This window comes from Scyliorhinus canicula, chromosome 14 (assembly GCF_902713615.1).
Source record: "Scyliorhinus canicula chromosome 14, sScyCan1.1, whole genome shotgun sequence".
NCBI lineage: Eukaryota > Metazoa > Chordata > Chondrichthyes > Carcharhiniformes > Scyliorhinidae > Scyliorhinus > Scyliorhinus canicula.
The window spans coordinates 108,188,137-108,207,415 of NC_052159.1; the positions used below are offsets into that span (position 1 = coordinate 108,188,137).

Consider the following 19,279-nt stretch of genomic DNA (forward strand, 5'->3'; position numbering starts at 1 on the left):
CTTAGATCATCAGACAGGAGCAGAATTAGGCCACTTGGCCCACCGAGTCTGCTCCGCCATTCAATCATGGCTGATACTTTCTCATCCTATTCTCCTGCCTCCTCCCCATAACACCTATCTATCTCTGTCTTAAAGACACTCAGTGAACTGGCGTCCACAGCCTTCTGCGGCAAAATGTTCCACAGATTCACCCCTCTCTGGCTGAAGAAATTCCTCATCTCGGTTTTAAAGGATTGTCCCTTTAGTCTGAGATGGCATCCTCTGGTTCTAGTTTTTCCTACAATGGAAACATCCTCTCCATGTGCACTCTATCCAGGCGACGCAGTATCCTGTAAGTTTCAATAAGATCCCCCCTCATTCTTCTAAACTCTAACAAGTACAGATCCAGAGTTCTCAATCGTTTCTCATACTACAAGCTAATCATTCCAGGGATCATTCTTGCAAACCTCCTCTGAACCGTTTCCGAGGCCAGCATATCATTCCTTAGATACAAGGCCCAAAACCACTCCCAATACTCCTAATGGGGTCTGACCAGAGCCTTATACAGCGTCAGAAGTACATCCCTTGTCTTGTAGTCTAGCCCTCTTGGCATGAATGCAAAATTGCATTTGCCTTCTTAACTGCCAACTGAACCTCCACATTAACCTCAAGAGAATCATCAACAAGGACTCCCAAGTCCCTTTGTGCTTCTGATTTCCTAAGTATTTCCCCATTTAGAAAATAGTCTATGCCTAAATTCCTCCTTCCAAAGTGCATAACCTCATATTTTTCCACATTGTATTTCATTTGCCACTTGATGGCCCACTCTCCGAGCCTGTCCAAATCCTTCTGCAGCTCCCTCGCTTCCTCAATACTACCTGTCCCTCTACAGATCTTTGTATCATCTGCAAACTTAGCAATAGTGCCTTCAGTTCCTTCTTCCAGATCATTAATGTATATTGTGAAAAGTTGTGGTCCCAGCAAAGACCCTGGAGGCACACCACTAGTCACCAGCTGACATCCTGAAAAAGATGCCTTTATCCCCACTCTGCCTTCTGCCAGTCAGTCAATCCTCTATCCATGCCAGGATCTTACCCTTAACACCATGGGCTCTTAACTTATTTAACAGTCTCCTATGCGCTACCTTGTCAAAGGCCTTCTGGAAATCGAAATAAATCACGCCCACTGGTTCTCCTTTGTCTAACTTTCTTGTCACCGCCTCAAAGAACTCTTAACAGATGAGTCAGACATGACCTCCCTTTGACAAAGCCCTGCTGACACAGTCCTATTTTACCATGCACTTCCAAGTACTCCGCGATCTCATCTTCAATAACAGACTCTAAAATCTTACTAATGACTGAAGTCAGGCTAACTGGCCTATAATTTCCCGTCTTCTGCCTCCCTCCCTTCTTAAACAGTGGTGTTATATTAGCCACTTTCCAGTCCTCTTAATCGTTCCTGCCTCCAGTGATTCCTGAAAGATCACGACCAATGCCTCCACAATCTCCTCAGCTATCTCTTTTAGGACCCTTGGATGTAGTCCATCTGTTCCAGGTGACTTATCCACCTTCAGACCTTTCAGTTTCTCCAGAAACTTCTCCTTAGTGATGGCCACTGCACTGACCTCTGCCCCCGGATTCTCCTGGAGCTCTGGCATCCCACTGGTGTCTTCCACAGTGAAGACTGACCTTGTGGGGTCAGTTAAGAATCAATGCCATTGCTGTGGGTCTGGAGTCACATGTAGACCAGACTACGCAAGGATGGCAGATTTCCTTTCCTCAAGGACATCAGTGAACCAGGTGGGCTTTTCCGACAATTGACAATGGTTTCCAGATTTGATTTTTGTGAAATTGAATTCAAATTTCACCATCTGCAGTGGTGGTATTCGAACCCAGGTCCCCAGAGCATTCATTTTCTCGGACAGTGACAATATTACTACACCACCACCTCCCCAGGGGGATGGGAGCACTGCCATGACAAGGGCCGCGGGGGGGGGGGGGGGGGTCATTCCCTTGCAGGAGGACATTTCCAGACTCATCCATTCAGTTATCGGTTCCCTTACCCACCCCCTCACACTCCCCACTGTGGCTACCCAATGGTTGTATTGCAAGTTCAGGGCGTCAGGCAGCCCATGCTTATTCTCCTCAGCAGTGTAGTCTTGGGGATTCTCGGATTCTCTTTGCCCCCCCTCACCACACACCCACCCACGCCAGGATCATTTTGTCTATTCCTTGGAAAAAGGCCTTGGGAATGAAGATCACTATGGATCCAAACAGGAGAAGGAACTGTGATAGTAGGTTCATCTTGATTGTCTGCATCTTCCCCTCCAGGGAGGGTGGAAGTGCATCTCAGCTCTGTAGGTCATTTTTGACTTCCTCCGCCAGACTGGTCAGATTCCATTTGTGGATCAGTGTCGGTCATGGGTTACCTGGGATCCCCAGGTGGCAGAAATTGTTTTGGGCTAGTTTGACTGGTAGTCGTTCCAGCTCTTGTCCCTTCCCCATTTGGGTTCACCAGGACTGCCTCGCTCTTGCCAGGACGAGTATAGTGGCAGAGAAGGCCCCAAATTCTTCCAGGAACTTCATGATTACTTTCAGGCTGTTCTGCAGGTCCGAGATGTAGAGGAGCAGGTCATCCGCATAGTGAGACTCTTATACTCCCTGCCTCCTCTTCGGATGCCCTTGCAGTCTCTCGCGTTTCGCAGAGCGATGGCCTGGGGCTCGATTGCCAGGGCAAACAGGAACGGGGACAGCAGGCATCCCTGCCTGGTGCCTGTGTGCAACTGGAAGTATTGCGAGCTGGTGGTGTTGGTCCGAAAGCTCGCCTAGGGGGCGTTGTACAGGAGTTTCACCCACAAGGTGAACCCCGTCCCAAGCCCAATCCACTCCGGTACCTCCACGAGGTACTTCTATTCGACGCTGTCGAAGGCCTTTCCAGGGACCAGGGAGATGATCACCTCTGGTGTTCTGTTTCCAGATGGGGTCCGTATCACATTCAGTAGCTGACTAACGTTTGCAGTTAGTTGTCTACCCTTGACAAAGCCGGTTTGATCCTTTGCGACCACCTCTGGTACGCAGTTCTCCTGTCTCTTGGTCAGGATTTTCAGGTATATGCTGAGCAGTGAAATGGGTCTATATGATCCGCATTTTGTCCGGTCTTTGTCTTTCTTGGGTAATAGTGATATAGTGGCCTGCGTTAGCGTTGGAGACAGGGTGCCCCTCGTTAGCGTTTCTGCAAACATCTCCCGTAGGTGCAGGGCCAGGGTCGATGCAAATCTTGTATAGAAGACCGCCAGGAACCCATCGAGTCCCGGTGCCTTCCCCACCTGCATGGAGCTGATGGTCCTCATGATCTCTTCCAGTCCTATTGGTGCTTCCAGCTCCCTCCGTCTATTGTCCCCCACGACTGGCATGTCCAGTCCATCAAGGAACCATTCCATCCCCGAGTCCCTGTCGGGGGCTCAGGTGTACAGACCCGGCAGAAAGCCTCAAATGCTTGGTTGACCATTTTTGGTTCAGCTACCAGTTCACCTCTGCTATCTTTCACCTGTGCTAGCTCCCTCGTGGCTGCCTGCTTTCTCAGATGGTGAGCCAACAGGCGGCTAGGCTATCCTCCGTGCTCATAAAAGGTCCTCTATGTCTGGCAGAGATGGTGCACTGCCTTCCTGGTGGATAGCAGGTTAAATATAGAATTTACAGTGCAGAAGGAGGCCATTCAGCCCATCGAGTCTGCACCGGCTCTTGGAAAGAGCACCCTACCCAAGGTCAACACCTCCACCCTATCCCCATAACCCCACCCAACACCAAGGGCACTTTATCACGGCCAATCCTCCTAACCTGCACATCTTTGGACTGTGGGAGGAAACCGGAGCACCCGGAGAAAACCCACGCACACACGGGGAGGACGTGCAGACTCTGCACAGACAGTGACCCAAGCCGGAATCGAACCTGGGACCCTGGAGCAGTGAAGCGATTGTGCTATCCACAATGCTACCGTGCTGCCCATAATCTCTTTTGTAGTCCATTTGTAGCTTTTTTCTATCTGCCAGAGGCTCTCTCGGGGTCTCGTAGTATTTTCTGTCAACCTCCAGGATGGAGTTGATCAGTTGCTGCCTTGCCGCCCTTCCTTCCCCGTCTCTATGTGCCTTGTACGCTATAATCTCTCCCTTCAGTGCCTCCCAGAACGTGAAAGGCGAGATTTCCCAGTTACGGTTGTGAGTGATGTACTCACCTATGGCCTGTGATGTTTTCCGTCAGAAGACCTCATCGGTCAAGTGGTCAGTGTCCAACCTCGATCCACAGCGTTTACAAGCAGTCTTCAATCGCACATCCATGTAATGTGGAGCGTGGTCGGAGAGGATTATCACGGACGATTCCGCTGACTATTTCTGAAAGCCATGGTGTGGAGATGCTGACGTTGGACTGCGGTAGGCACAATAAGTAGCCTGACAACACCAAGTTAAATTCCGACAGGTTTGTTTCAAATCACTCGCTTTCAGAGTGCTGCTCCTTCATTCACCTGATTTCTGGAAGCACCGATTGACCCACTGCAAAGAGTCAATTTTGGTGTACACCTTGTGCACTGGTGAGAAGAAAGAGATGCCTTCTCACCGGGGTATAGGAACCGCCATGGGTCCCCAGCCCTCATCTGTTCCATGAATGTTCCCAGTTTCTAGCCATGCCTGTCTTTTTCCCTGTTCTGGGGTTTGATGGACACAGTTGAAGTCCTCCCTCATGATCAGTCAGTGTGTTGATTTCCACCATGGTCTTCTTTATGAAATCCGTTTCTTCCCAGTTGGGCACGTACACATTTACGAAGACCACCACGCCCAGTCTTGGACACCGCTGACCATGACGTACCGTCCCCCTGGGACCGTAATCGTCTTCGTAAACTCCGTCCTCTCGCTGATCAGGATAGCAAACCCCCCCCCCCCCCTTTGTTCCATAATATGAGTGGTACGTCTGTTCCATAATATGAGTGGTACGTCTGTTGCACCCAGCCCTTCCTTACCCACAGTCGGTCCTTCTCCCTCAGGCGCGTTGCTGGGGGGGGGGGGGCCTTACTCTGCTGCCTACTCACCCCTCCACTATCTCCCCCTTGTACCCCTCTATTCGTTGCTCCCTCCCTGCCGGGAGGTGCACTGCGGCCCCCCCTTATTTTCATACTTCCTGTGCTCGCTTTCCCTGCTGGTGTGGTGGCCCCCCTCCCGGGATTGATCTTACCCCTTTCCCACGCCCGCTAGATTGCTGTTCCCTCTTCACCCTCTACTGCGTTCCACAGCCCTCGCCCTTTCCTGTGTTTCAACATTTTGGTTCAGAGCGTGGCAGAGTGCGCAAATATGGTACAAGTCCATCATAGTTCCTTTTTCTTTCTCCCTATTTCCTTCCTCAGTTTTGCCTCAGCGCTGTCTCGCCTGCCCCTTGTCTAGGTAGCTCGATCGCAGGAACCCGCCCACTAACGTCAGGGTATTGAAATAATGGTTTTTATTTTAGAACATCACCCAGAGCCTGGCTGGGAACAATATTCCAAACTTACTCCGCTCTTATATAGGGCCGATTTTGCCTGATTGAATTCAGCCCTGTGCTTTGCCAGGTCTGCTCCAATGTCCGAGTAAACCCAGATTCTGTGTCCTTCTGTGTTGCTCGCCTTTGTCTGTCTTGCCCACGGCAGGATCCTCTCCCAGTCCTGATACCGATGCAGTGTGAAATTATTGCCCTTGGCTGCTCCCCCGCTTTGGACTTCGGTCGGAGCAATCTGAGCACCCAATCTCCAGCAGTTTGGGGAAGCTGTCCCTCGCGACCAGGTTGCCCAGCATCTGCACCGCATTGCCTGTCGGGTCCCTGACCTTGATCTCTCTGGCAGAGGCCGCATAGCCTGTCGGGTCCCTGACTCGATCTCCTCTGGCAGGCCCCTGATCCTGGGGCCGGGACTGGTTCTCCTGGTCCTTTACCTTCCCCTTTAGGCTCCCCTGTGTCGACACCAATCTTTTAATCTCCTGGGTATGTCGACACCTTCAAGCTTTTGGCATTTCCCTCTGCTCCTGCCATCTCAGCAGCTTGTCAAGATTCCGTTTGCTGGCACTTTTTTGTTCCTCTTCTCTCCCTTTCTTATTGATGGGTGAAATGAGTCTGAATTTTCAGGTGAAATGAGTCCGAATTATCGGGATACATTTCACTAAAAGTGCCTTTTTCTAGTGTCCTAGAAGAGAGCCACCTGATGGGTGACCGCTCAGCACATTACTGCCACTGGAAGTCAACATTAATCCTTTTACAAGTATATTAAGAGAAAGTGAGTGGGTAAGAGTAATATGGACCCCTTAAAGGCAGATATAAGTGATATCACAATTGAAAACAAGGACATCACAGATTTGCTAAATGATTACTTTGTGTTTGTCTCAAAGTACAGGCTCTGATGCCTCAATATTAAAAATAATTACCATTCTGGTTTTCAAATGTCTTAAAGCTTTGCCCCACTACATCTTTGTCACCTTCTCCAGCATCTATGTACTTTATTCTCCATGCATGCACCCCCAATTGCCAACACGCCTTTGGTAGGGTGCCGATAGCTGCATGCGCCATTTGTCCTGAATTGCCACTCTATATCTTCCTTCTTTTAAGATCTTCCTTTTACCTACCTCTTCGATCAAATGCAACATGCTATAAAACTTGCAAATCATCGACAAGACTAACATCTGCTCTGGGGAAATTATTAAAATCTGCTTTTAAGGGTAGAGTGACTGAGCACTTGGACAAATAGGAATTCATCAGGGAACCAGCAAAGATCTGCGACTGGCAAGTCATTATCTAACTAACCTAGTTGAACTGGATTTGAGGTTTGAAGAGGAGGCTAATGTGTTAGGTACACAAATGTCTATATATTTTATTCACATGAACATCCAGAAGATGTATGATAGGTTGGGCAGATAAATATCGAGAACTAATGGAATGGTAGCCTTTAGCTCAGGGAGAGCAAGCACGTCTGTCATTTTAATTCCCAACCCACTTCCATCATAGAACTCCTATGAAGTTCAACATAAGTTCAAGGAACAGCACGTCAGGACGCTTCTGGTTGCGGCTATGCAGAGCGACGCCGCATGTTCGGCAGCTCCCGCTTTAATAGGACTTGTGGTCTCTTTTAAGGGCCCCAAACGGCGCTGATTCGACGATTGCCGGTGGATAAAGGGGTCAGGAGCAAAACCCCCCTGGATTTATGGTGCGGACATGGAGTGGGGCGAGGAGAAAAACGGCAGTAGTTCCCCTGGAAAAGCGGGGGAAGGTGGACAAAATGGCGGCCGGTCGAGCTCCTGAGGAGTGGAGGCAGTGGGCGGAGGAGCAGCAGGCGGCCCTTCTGCGCTATTTTACAGAGCTGAAAGGGGAGTTGTTGGAATCCCTGAAGGTGACGACTAGTAAGCTGCTGGAGACCCAGACAACCCCCTGGTTTCATGAGGTGTATGTTGGGCCGCATTCCTGGCCTGGAGGTGGGGGGCTTGATCATTGGGGGGGGGGGGGGACACTTCAATACGGTGCTGGATCCCCTACTGGATCATTCTAGTTCAAGGACAGGCAGGAGGCCGGCGGCAGCCAAGGTGTTGAGGGGGTTTATGGACCAGATGGGAGGAGTGGATCCCTGGAGGTTCGGGAGGCCGAGGGCTCGGGAGTACTCTTTTTTTCTCCCATGTGCACAGGGTTTATTCCCGCATTGATTTCTTTGTTTTGAGTAGGGGACTGGTCCAGAGGGTGGAGGAGGCTGAGTATTCGGCTATTGCGATTTCGGACCATGCTCCGCATTGGGTGGATCTGGAGATGGGGGAGGTGCGGGACCAGCGCCCGCTTTGGCGTCTGGACGTGGGGTTGTTGGCTGATGAGGTGTGTAGGAGGGTTCGGGGATGTATCGAGAGGTCCCTCGAGGTCAATGATACTGGGGAGGTCCAGGTGGGGATGGTGTGGGAGGCTCTGAAGGCAGTGATTAGGGGGGAGCTGATCTCCATCCAAGCCCATAGGGAGATGGGGGAGAGGGAGAGACTGGTGGGGGAGCTGTTGAGTGTGGATAGGAGGTACGCGGAGGCCCCGGAGGAGGGATTGCTGGGGGAGCGGCGTAGCTTGCAGGCCAATTTTGATGTATTGACCGCCAGAAAGGAAGAGACACAGTGGAGGAAGGCACAGGGAGCGGTCTATGAGTATGGAGAGAAGGCGAGCAGGATACTGGCGCATCAGCTTCGTAAGCGGGACGCGGCTAGGGAGATTGGTGGAGTGAAGGATAGGGGTGGGAATGTGGTGCGGCAGGGGGCAGAGGTCAATGAGGTCTTTAGGGACTTTTATAGGGAACTGTACCGGTCGGAGCCGCCAGCGGTGGGAGGGGGAATGGAGAGTTTTTTGGACAGGCTGCGATTTCCAAGGGTGCAGGTGGAGGGACTGGGGACGCCAATCGAGTTGGAGAAGCTGGTCAGTGGGATTGGCCACATGCAGTCGGGGAAGGCGCCGGGACCGGATGGGTTCCCGGTTGAATTTTATAAGAAATACGCGGACCTGCTGGGCCCCCTGTTGGTTAGGACCTTCAACGAGGCATGGGAGGGGGGTGTTTTGCCCCCGACGATGTCTCGGGCGCTGATTTCCCTGATCCTGAAGCGTGATAAGGACCCCTTGCAGTGCGGATCATACAGGCCAATTTCACTGCTGAATGTAGACGCCAAGTTGCTGGCGAAGATCTTGGCCACTAGACTAGAGGACTGGGTGCCGGGGGTGGTACATGAAGATCAGACGGGTTTTGTGAAGGGGAGGCAGCTGAACACTAACGTGCGAAGGCTGCTAAATGTGATAATGATGCCGGCAGCAGAAGGAGAGGCGGAGATTGTGGTGGCATTGGATGCGGAGAAGGCCTTTGACAGGGTTGAGTGGGGGTACTTGTGGGAGGTGTTGGAGAGGTTTTGGTTTGGGGTGGGGTTTATTAAATGGGTGAGGTTGCTGTACGAGGCCCCGATGGCAAGTGTAGCGACAAATGGGAGGAGGTCCGAGTACTTCAGGCTCCACCGTGGGATGAGGCAGGAGTGCCCCCTGTCCCCCTTGCTTTGTGCATTGGCAATTGAGCCTCTTGCCATGGCTCTCAGGGAGTCGAGGAGGTGGAGGGGTTTGGTGCGAGGTGGGGAGGAGCACCGAGTGTCGCTGTATGCAGACAACTTGCTGCTGTATGTAGCAGACCCGGTGGGTGGAATGCCGGAGGTGATGGAGATTCTTGCTGAGTTCGGGAGTTTCTCGGGCTATAAATTGAACCTGGCAAGAGTGAGCTGTTTGTCGTACACCCGGGAGATCAAGAGGAGGGGATTGGTAGGCTCCCGCTAAAGAGGGCAGTGAGGAGTTTTAGGTACCTGGGGGTTCAGGTGGCTAGGAGCTGGGGGATTCTGCACAAGCTCAATTTTACTAGGTTGGTGAAGCAGATGGAGGAGGAATTTAAAAGGTGGGACATGCTGCTGTTGTCGTTGGCGGGTAGAGTACAGTCCGTTAAAATGACGGTGCTCCCGAGGTTTTTGTTTTAGTGCCTCCCCATTTTCGTTCCGAGGGCCTTTTTTAGGAGGGCGAACAGCAGCATTCTGGGATTTGTTTGGCCGCAAGGACTCCGAGGGTAAGGAGGGTTTTTTTGGAGCGGGGCAGGGATAGAGGGGGGCTGCCGCTGCCCAACCTCTCTGGGTACTATTGGGCGGCTAACGTCTCGATTGTACGTAAGTGGGTAATGGATGGGGAGGGGGCAGCATGGAAACGGATGGAGATGGCGCCCTGTGGAGGCACGAGCCTGAAGGCACTGGTAACGGCGCCGCTGCCGCTCCCTCCAATGAGGTACACTACGAGCCCGGTGATGGCGGCTACCCTCAATATTTGGGGGCAGTGGAGGCGACACGGGGGAAGCGGGGGGCTCGGTGGAGGCCCCGCTGCGGGGGAACGACCGGTTTATCCCAGGGAACATGGATGGCGGGTTCCTGGGGTGGCACAGGGCGGGCATTAGGAAGTTGGGAGACCTGTTCATTGACGGGAGGTTCGCGAGCCTTGGTGAACTGGAGGAGAAGTTTGAGCTCCCCCCCCCCCCCCCCGGGGAATATGTTCAGGTACCTTCAGGTCAAGGCGTTTGCTAGGTGGCAGGTGGAGGGGTTCTCTTTGCTGCCCCCGCAGGGGGTAAGGGATAGGGTGCTTTCGGGGGTATGGGTCGGGGATGGGAAGGTGTCTGACATCTACCAGGTAATGCAGGAGGTGGGGGAGGCGTCGGGAGAGGAGCTGAAGGCTAAGTGGGAGGTGGAGCTGGGGGAGCAGATTGGGGGGGGGGGGACATGGGCGGACGCCCTGGAGAGGGTGAACTCCTCCTCTTCATGTGAGAGGCTTAGTCTCATCCAGTTCAAGGTGCTGCACTGGGCCCACATGTCCGGATCTAGGATGAGTAGGTTCTTTGGGGGCGAAGACAGTTGTGTCAGCTGTTCGGGGAGTCCAGCGAACCATGCCCATCTGTTCTGGGCATGCCCGGCACTGGAGGAGTTCTGGAAGGGGGTTGCGAGAACGGTGTCGAGGGTGGTGGGATCCAGGGTCAAGCCAGGCTGGGGACCTGCGATATTTGGGGTTAGGGTGGAGCCGGGAGTGCAGGAGGCGAAAGAGGCCAATGTTTTGGCCTTTGCGTCCCTAGTAGCCCGGCGGAGGATCTTGCTGCAGTGGAAAGATGCGAGACCTCAGAGCATGGAGACCTGGATTAATGACATGGCAGGATTCATTCAGCTGGAGAGGGTCAAATTCGCCCTGAGGGGGTCGGTACAAGGGTTCTTTAGGAGGTGGCAGCCTTTCCTTGACTTTCTGGCTCAACAATAAGGCACTAGGTCAGCAGCAGCAGCAACCCGGGGGAGGGGGGGAGGGGGGGGGGGTTTAGGGGGATAGTGTTTAAGTTAATTTGCTTATTGTTAATTTATTTTGTTGTTTATTGGGTGGGGGGGTTTTGTTATATGCGTTGTTACGAGTGCCGGGGTGTGTTTATTATTATTGTTATTATTGTTCTGTTGATATATATTTTTCAAAAAAATTCCAATAAAAATTATTTTTCAAAAAAAGGAACAGCACGTCAGTCTTTCAATTCAGCACTTTTACTGTCTTCCAGACTCGGCGCCGATTTCAACAATTTCAAATTATAACCTGGAACTCCTCCGCAAAAAGCATGGAGATTAGATTAACTGAAAATTTCAAAATGGAAAATAGATTTTTGTCAGATAAGAGAAATGGAACCAAGAGGGTGTAAATGAAGATCAGGCATAATGGAACTGAAAGGCAGGCAAGGCGAGAGAATCAATGACCCACTCCTAATCTAATGTTCCTACAACCTTGCATCCCCACCATTCAAGAACTTTATCACCATACCAATGTATCACAAAGTCCTTTACTCTGTCCTTCTACACAACCCAGGTTCCCTCCCAATGGTGCACCACATTGTAATGAATATCATCCTAAATGTACAAAATTATGATCTTTATTACATCTTTCTGCAAACATTATACAAATTGAAACATATACATGCATTCTACATATGTACTATATTCTTGAAAAATATTTACTCCCAAAATATGCAGCAACTGCCAAAACAAAAACATAGAAAAACCAGGATAGAGTCAGAGTCTTACAGCACAAAAAGAGACCCTTCAGCCCATCATGTCTATGTCAACCATCAAGCACCTATCTATTCTAATCTCATTTTCCAAAATTAGGTCTATAACTTTGTTTGCTATGACATTCCAACTACTCATCTAAATGCTTCTTAAATGTTGAGAATTCCCGCTTCTCCCACCCTTTCAGGCAGCAAGTTCCAGATTTCCAACAGGTTTTTCCTCAAATCCCCACTAAATCTCCTGCCCATTCCCTTAAATCTATGCCCCCGGTTATGGACCCCTCAACACAGGGGATAGGTTTCTTCCTATCTATGCCGTTCAAATTTTGTACAAGTCCATCGGAGACCCCCTCAGTCGTTTTTGCTCCAAGGAGAAAAACCCCAGCCTAACCAGCCTCCCTTCGTAGCTAAAAGCTCCTGCTCAGACAATATCCTGGTGAATCTCCTCTGCACCTTTTCTGGTGCAATCCCAATCTACCTATAGTGTACCGACGAGAACTGCACATAGTACTCTTGATGAGGCCCAACAAGCATGTTATACAACTCATCGTAACCTCTCCTCTAATATTCTATGCCTTGTGTAATATCCTATGTGCCTTCTTAACCACCTTATCTATCTTCCCTATTGCCTTCAAGGACCTATGAACATGCATCCCCAAGGTCACTCAGGTGCTCTGTACTTCCTAGTGTCCTACTCTTCATTGTGTATTCCCTTGCCTAATGCGTTTCGTTCTCCCAAAATGTATCACCTCACACTTTTCAGGGTTAAATTCCATTTTCCACAGTTCTGCCCATCTGACCAGCCCATCTGTATTGTCCTGTAATCCCAGGTTTTCTTTCTCGCTATTTATCACACCACCAATGTTTGTCATCTGCGAATGTACTGATCATACCACCTACATTCCCATCTAGATCATTAATGTCCACTACAAACAGTCAGATCCCTGTGGTACACCATTGGACACAGGCTTCCAATTACGAAAACAACCTTCGATCAACACCCCCTGCCTCCTGCCACTAAATCAATTTTGGATCCAATTTGCCAAATGGGCTCATAATTCCTTGATCAGTCCCTCATGCCGGCCCATCAAAAGTCTTACTTAAGTCCAAGTCGGTTACATTAACTACACTGATCTCATCTATACACCTACTCACCTTCTCAAAAAGTTATCAAATTTGTTGGAGGTGATCTCCCCTTGACAAGGCCATGCTAACTATCCTTGATTAATCTTCGCCTCTCCAAACTGAGTTTAATTCTGTCCCGCAGAATTATTTCCAATAATTTCCTTACCACTGATGTCAGACTCACTGGCCTATAATTGCCAACAAGGTCTTCCACTAATAGAACAAAGAAACAAAAATCTAACAAATTTTTTTACACATCAGAACAAATTAAAATCTCAAATAAGTGTAAATTCATCTCAGATGGTCCTGAAAGGGATTACTAATTCAAGAAACCTGAAAGTTGTTCCCCTGATGCTTTACTGTTGACTATGTGTGCCATATAGGCCAAAAACTCATCATACATGATCTCTTTGTCTGGTACAGTTAGACTAGATTATATGTATACCAGAGAGGCAGAAGGAATGTTCAAATTGGTCCAAGGGAATTGGTTTAGGGAGGGAAAACGGTCAGTGCTCCTGATCAAAACCTAGTGACTTCTGCTGGAAGTGTATAGATAAAGACGTTGCTCGATTTGCTACACTATTTCCCGTGGTTGAATAACCTGCTGACATGGACAGTCATGACTCGTACACAATTAAAGAACTTGAGCTTCAAAAGATGCCCAAGTCCAAAGCTAAGACATCCGAACAGGACAGGACTGCAGAGCAAACATGAGTAACATGTTAAACGATTCATCACAGCACATTAAATAATTTGCAATTATCATTCAAAAGTAGATCTAACCAAAAAGTTGAAGAATAATATCTAATGGCTTCAGGTCACCGTAATAGAAATAAATGCACCACAATTTCAACGAATCATTTAATACTTGTCACCAGTACCATATATGAAGTAGTTATTTATTACTATGATAAGTCTTATTTCCACAAACAACTAAAATAGTTTGTTGTAATAATGTATATTGGTAAACATACTTTATTTTGGGTACGGCCTTCTGTGGTGTATCGGTTTCCAGGTGCCAAGGAATGTTGGAATGGAGAGAAAAGATAAAATAAAAATGAGTATCACATATTAATCCAAAAGTCATTAAATATAAAAACATATTTTACAAGAATAACAGTTCTACTCCAGTTATTTTCAACTTCTCTTCTCATTGGGGCAGCACCCTTGCACAAGTGGCTAGCACTGTGGGCTCACAGTGCCAGGGTCCCAGGTTCGCTTCCCCGCTGGGTCAGTGTCTGTGCGGAGTTTGTACGTTCTTCCCATGTCTGCATGGGTTTTGTCCGGGTGCTCCGGTTTCCTCCCACAGTCCAAAGACGTGCAGGTTATGTGGGTCAGTTCAGACTCGAGGGGCCGAATGGCTTCCTTCTGCACTGTATAGTGTTCTATATTCTTAGTTATGCGATTTCTCTTGGGAGAAACTAGCAGAGCTGAGTCAGGAAAGGAATCAACTCTGAAACATTTACCAATGTTATGCTAAGGTTGGATAACAGATGGCGAGTACACCCATATTTGATGTACATCAGTTAATACAATAATGTGCAAAAGAATTCAAGCAGAAAAAAAAATCTTTAAAGTAGTAAAATAAATTCTGAAATCTAAACTTTGAATCAAGAAAGCTAGCTTTTACAAAAAAGGTACCTTGAATTTCACAGTAACAGAATGGGTTAGGTTGAAGAACGGAGAGCATGGATCTCAAGATTTAAATTTTTTTTTTTTTAAATTGCTGCACCAACATTTGGTTCGTTGAAAGTCCAGGAATGTAATAGTACTAAATGATACTGTGGGTCTAGCCTGTTGTTGAGTTTCCTTGGAACATTAATCAGGCTTGTCGCACTCAAGCATGCATTAATGCTACTACATGGAATATAAAATTTGACAGCAGCGCTGAAGCAAATGTAAATATCTCGAGAAAAATTAAAAATTTTGAGGCTTCAGAATTGGGTTCAGCATTCCAGTGTCATGAGAGAGTACCTTTACGAAATGGGTGTTTAAGAAATGTACCTTTAAGAAATGCGTTTTTATCAGTGATGTCAGAGTGTGGCTGGAGCTGGGCTATCGGTCAGCTTTTTACTTTCGTTTTAGGCTGTTTGCTGCAGGGTGTGTTTTAGTTTTGTTTTCAGAGCTGAATAGCTGCAGTCACAGCCAGGGGTAGGAGTCTCTCTCTGTAATCTAAAAACTGTTAATCGATCATTTGGTGATTTAAAATTAAGAACTGCTCTCAGTAGTGACTTTAACCTGATGTGCTTCCGTTTAAAGGTTTCGATTTTTAAAGTCTTATGGATGTTAAAAGGACAGCTTAAGAATTACTTAGTGTTGTATTCTTTGGAGGTTGTATTTGAATTGATGGTTGCCAAGATGGTCACTGTATGTTCTAAAAAGGTTAACTTGAGTTCATAGAATAAACATTGTTTTGCTTTAAAAAACACTTTTCCCATTTCTGCTGTACCACACCTGTAGAGTGGGCCGTGTGCTTCACATACCACAATCAATTCAAAGTTGTGGGTCAGGTGAACGCCATGATACACTTTGGGGTTCTCTAAACCCTGGCCCATAACAATGTATACGGCGATACACGTTTCCGAGATTTTGCTGCTGTTGGTTATAGACAGCCATTGATGTCGGAAAGAACAACAGCGTAACAGTATTGCATAACACATCTTTTAATATTCAGGAGGAATTTAAACAGTTAAAATCAATTAAATGATGAAGAAAATGTAAGTGCAGTGGTTTAAATGGGTTAGGGGTGAAATACAGGAAACAGCAAGAAAGAGCAGTGATACAATTATATCATTCTAGGTTGGTATTCACTTCTGGATGTCAAAAATCAAGATAGGAAGAAACGAGGGTCTGAGTTGTACAAACTGGTACAAAGTTTTAATTATGGTAAAAGAGCAGAATGCCGATTAAGAAGGCAACTTCCCTGATCATCCCAGTGGATTTGGCGTAGGTGGAAGATGTGGCATATTTGAATTTAAAAAACAGTTCCAATCAAGCAGCTATTCTTAAGGTAAAGGTATTTTGATATTAAAACTGATAAATATGATTGGAAGAGTATGGGAAAAAAGAGATCTAGAATAAGTGGATGTTTTGCAGATTTGTTCATGGTCAGAAACGTTCACTTCAGTCGGCTTTGGAACATCCATAGATACATAATTTGCATATTGGTCAAAAGGGAATACAGACTTCCGGTGGAGGCCATGGAGTAAAAGGTCGCACATTTGGTACCTCCCGCTCATGGTGGTCTTCTTGTAGATTTTACACCGGATTGTTGTAAGAATTTTGTCAAGTAAAGGTGTAGAAGCAGGAACATAAGGAGGGCACCCCTAGTTTATGGAGCTGCGCCCCAGGAAAAATCGAAAAGAGATTCAGATGTTGGTGGCGAGTGACAACCAGATTTCGAGTGTGACAATCGAGGATGCGCAGGGTTTGATCCCGCCAGCTCAGTGGTCGACAGCCCAGTTGGTGAGCTTCTTGAATGAGACGTTCTCCCAACAACGCAAGGAGTGTGCGGACAATCTGGCCCTGGCGGTGGACTCGATTAGGGCAGTGGTTAACTGACAACCGAGGGACAGGCGATCCAGAAGTTGGAGGAGCAGGCGGGGGAGCAGTCCAGCTCGATGGCAGCGGAGATCGGGATGCTGTAGAACCAGCAGAAGTGATTGTTGGAGAAGGTGGAGGACCTGGAGAACCGTTCTCGGAGGCAGAACATCCGGATCATGGATCTGCCAGAGGGGAAAGAAGGATCGGATGCCAGTGCGTATGTGGGAAAGATGCTGCCGAAGCTGATGGGGGAAGGTTCATTCGCCAAGCCGTTGGAGGTGGATCTGGCCCACAGGGCACTTATGCGTAAGCCCCAGGGGCACGAGTCCCCAAGGGCAATGGTGGTACAACTACATTGGTTATGAGATGGGCCAGGCAGACGAGGCAGTGTATGTGGGAAGATGCGGAGATCCGGGTGTACCAGGACTTAGGAGCAGAACTCGCAAAGAGGGCGGCGAATTTCAGCAGGTCAAGTCAGCCCCGTATGCAAAAGGAATAAAGTTTGGACTACCCAGCCTGTCTATGGGTGACCTATGAGGGTCAGGAATTGTACTTTGGCTCGCCGGAGGACGTGGTGGACTTTATGAAAGACAATAAGCTGATGGGAGAATGAAGACCTTGAGCTTTGACTGTGGGGAGCTCAGCTATGAGCTAGATTTTGTGAAACTTTAAACTTTCAACATTTAATTTGCGATGTTCGGAATGATGTTTGAGGCTTTATTAATATATATTTTCTTTTTCCGTTTTTCATTTGCTTCTGTGTGGGGTTAGCTGAATAGATAATACTTTAAGGGAGCAGAGGTGGTCCTTTGTGCTCAGACTTTGGGAGTGGTTGTTTGTTTGTTTTTGCTTCTTGCCATTGTTTTGAGAGTTCGCATTAAGAGCAGGGGGGAAGGGAACCAGTCCGGGGGGGGGGGGGGGGGGGGGGGGGGGGGGGGGGGGATACTAGGCGCCAGGGGCGGGGCTACTAGGCTAGCTGGGAGGGCTAGTTCATGGAAGTAAAGTGGGGGGCGAGCTGAAGACCAACGTAAGAGGGGAGGGGGGTGGGGGGGGGGGGGGGGGTTAGACTGCTGACGGGGAGAGGATTTTTACGATGGTGGAGGAGAGGAGTTGATGATGGTAGTTGCTGGAGGGTAGGCCAGGTGAGATGCGGGGCATGGGCCAATGGCTAGCCTAGGAGAAGCTATGGCTGATTGACAGGGCAGGGAGGTAGGGTGCCCTGGACAAGGCTGGTCACGTGGAAAGTTTGTGGACTGAATGGGCCGGTCAAAAGAGCCCGTGTGCTTGCACACTTGGAGGCAACTGAAGGTGGAGGTGGCCATGTTGCAGGAGACTCACTTGGAGTTGGGAGACCAGGTTAGACTGAGGAAGTTATGGGGCGGACAGGTGTTCCATTCGGGATTGGACATAACAATAATAACCTTATTGTCACAAGTAGGCTTCAATGAAGTTATTGTGAAAAGTGCCTAGCCGCCACAATCCGGCACCTGTTCGGGGAGGCCGGTATGGGAATTGAACCCGCGCTGCTGGCATTGTTCTGCATTGCAAGCTATTTAGCCCAGTGTACTAAACCAGCCTCTAACGAGGCCGTCATTAGGGGGGTATTCATCTTGATTCGGGCACATAGGGAGAAGACAGTACGGGTGGAGATAGACAGGCTGGTAGGTGACATTTTACAGGTGGACAGGAGATATGCGGGGTCTCCGGCTGAGGGGCTCCTGAAGAAGCGGCATAGACTGCAAATGGAATGTTGGCTCCTGTCCACAGGTAAGGCAGAGGGACAGCAGAGGAGGATTAAGGGGGTGGTGTATGAATATGGGGAAAAAGCCAGCAGGATGTTGGCGCATCAGCTGAGGAAACAGAAGGTGGCGAGAGAAATTGGGAAAGTAAAGGATATAAGGGGAAGGTGGTTGTGGACCCGGAGGGGCAGAATGATGGGTTTCGCAATTTTATAGCCGACTTTATAAATCGGGGGCGATGCAATCGGCTAAGGCTCCAGGACCTGATGGATACCCGGTCGCGTTTTACAAAACGTTCTCCGGGTTGCTGGGGCCGTTCCTGGTAAAAGGTTTTAATGAGTCCAAGGAGCGAAGGGGGGGACATCCCCCCCTCCATGTTATCGCCGGCTTCGATTTCCCTTATTTTGAATATTTTGAAGCAGGATAAGGATCCAGAGAGTTGTGGATCATATAGGCCAACCTCTCTTTTGAATGTAGATGCAAAGTTGCCGGCAAAGATCTTGGCCACACGGATAGAGAACTGTGTCCTGGGGCGAATAGGGGAGGACCAGGCGGAATTTGTGAATGGACGACACTTGACATCAAACATTAGACAGCTCCTAAATGTTATAATGCCAGCAAAGGAGCGCAAGGTAGAGGTGGTAATTGCCATGGATGCAGAAAAGGCCTTTGATCAGGTAGATTGGAAGTACTTGTAGGTGGATTGGAAGTACTTGTGGGATATCCTCTGAAGTTTTGGGTTCGGGCAAGGATTTGTAGATTGGGTCCAGTTGCTATACCAGGCACTGGTGGCGAACCAGGTCCGGTCAGAATACTTTAGTTGGTGTAGGGGGACAAGACAGGGATGTCCGCTCTCCCTACGACTGTTTCCCTGGCCATGGAGCCTTTGGCAATAGCCCTTGGGCCAGGGAATGGGGGGAGGGGGGGACGACATAGGGTCTTCTCTCTATGCGGACGATTTTCTCCTGTACATTACAGACACATGGGTGGGGGGTGCCTGGAATTATGGAGATTTTGGACGAATTTGGTCAGTTCGCAGGCTACAAGTTAAATATGGGTAAGAGTGAGGTGTTCGTGATCCAGACACAGGGGCAGGAGAAGAGACTGAGGGAGTTACCGTTTAAAGTGATGGGGAACCAGGTGGCTAGGGAATGGGGTCAGCTCCATAAGTTAAATATGGACAGAGTCGTCGAACAAATGAAAGGAGACTTCCGTAGGTGGGACATGCTCCCGCTGTCATTGGCAGGGAGGGTTCAGACTGTAAAGATGAC

The 19,279-nt window shown here is 48.8% G+C and overlaps 1 protein-coding gene across 5 annotated transcripts in view; it reads right to left on the reverse strand.

Moving 5' to 3' along the window:
* sugt1 (SGT1 homolog, MIS12 kinetochore complex assembly cochaperone) overlaps window positions 1–19,279 on the reverse strand; it is a 141,917-nt gene that overhangs the window by 75,443 nt on the left and 47,195 nt on the right. For 4 of the 5 annotated variants that reach the window (XM_038817716.1, XM_038817718.1, XM_038817719.1 and 1 more), the window contains one exon: window positions 13,701–13,720. In XM_038817716.1, coding sequence (XP_038673644.1) covers window positions 13,701–13,720 — 20 coding nt within the window. The remainder of the gene's footprint in view (window positions 1–13,700; window positions 13,721–19,279) is intronic. The other variant, XM_038817717.1, reaches the window with a different exon arrangement.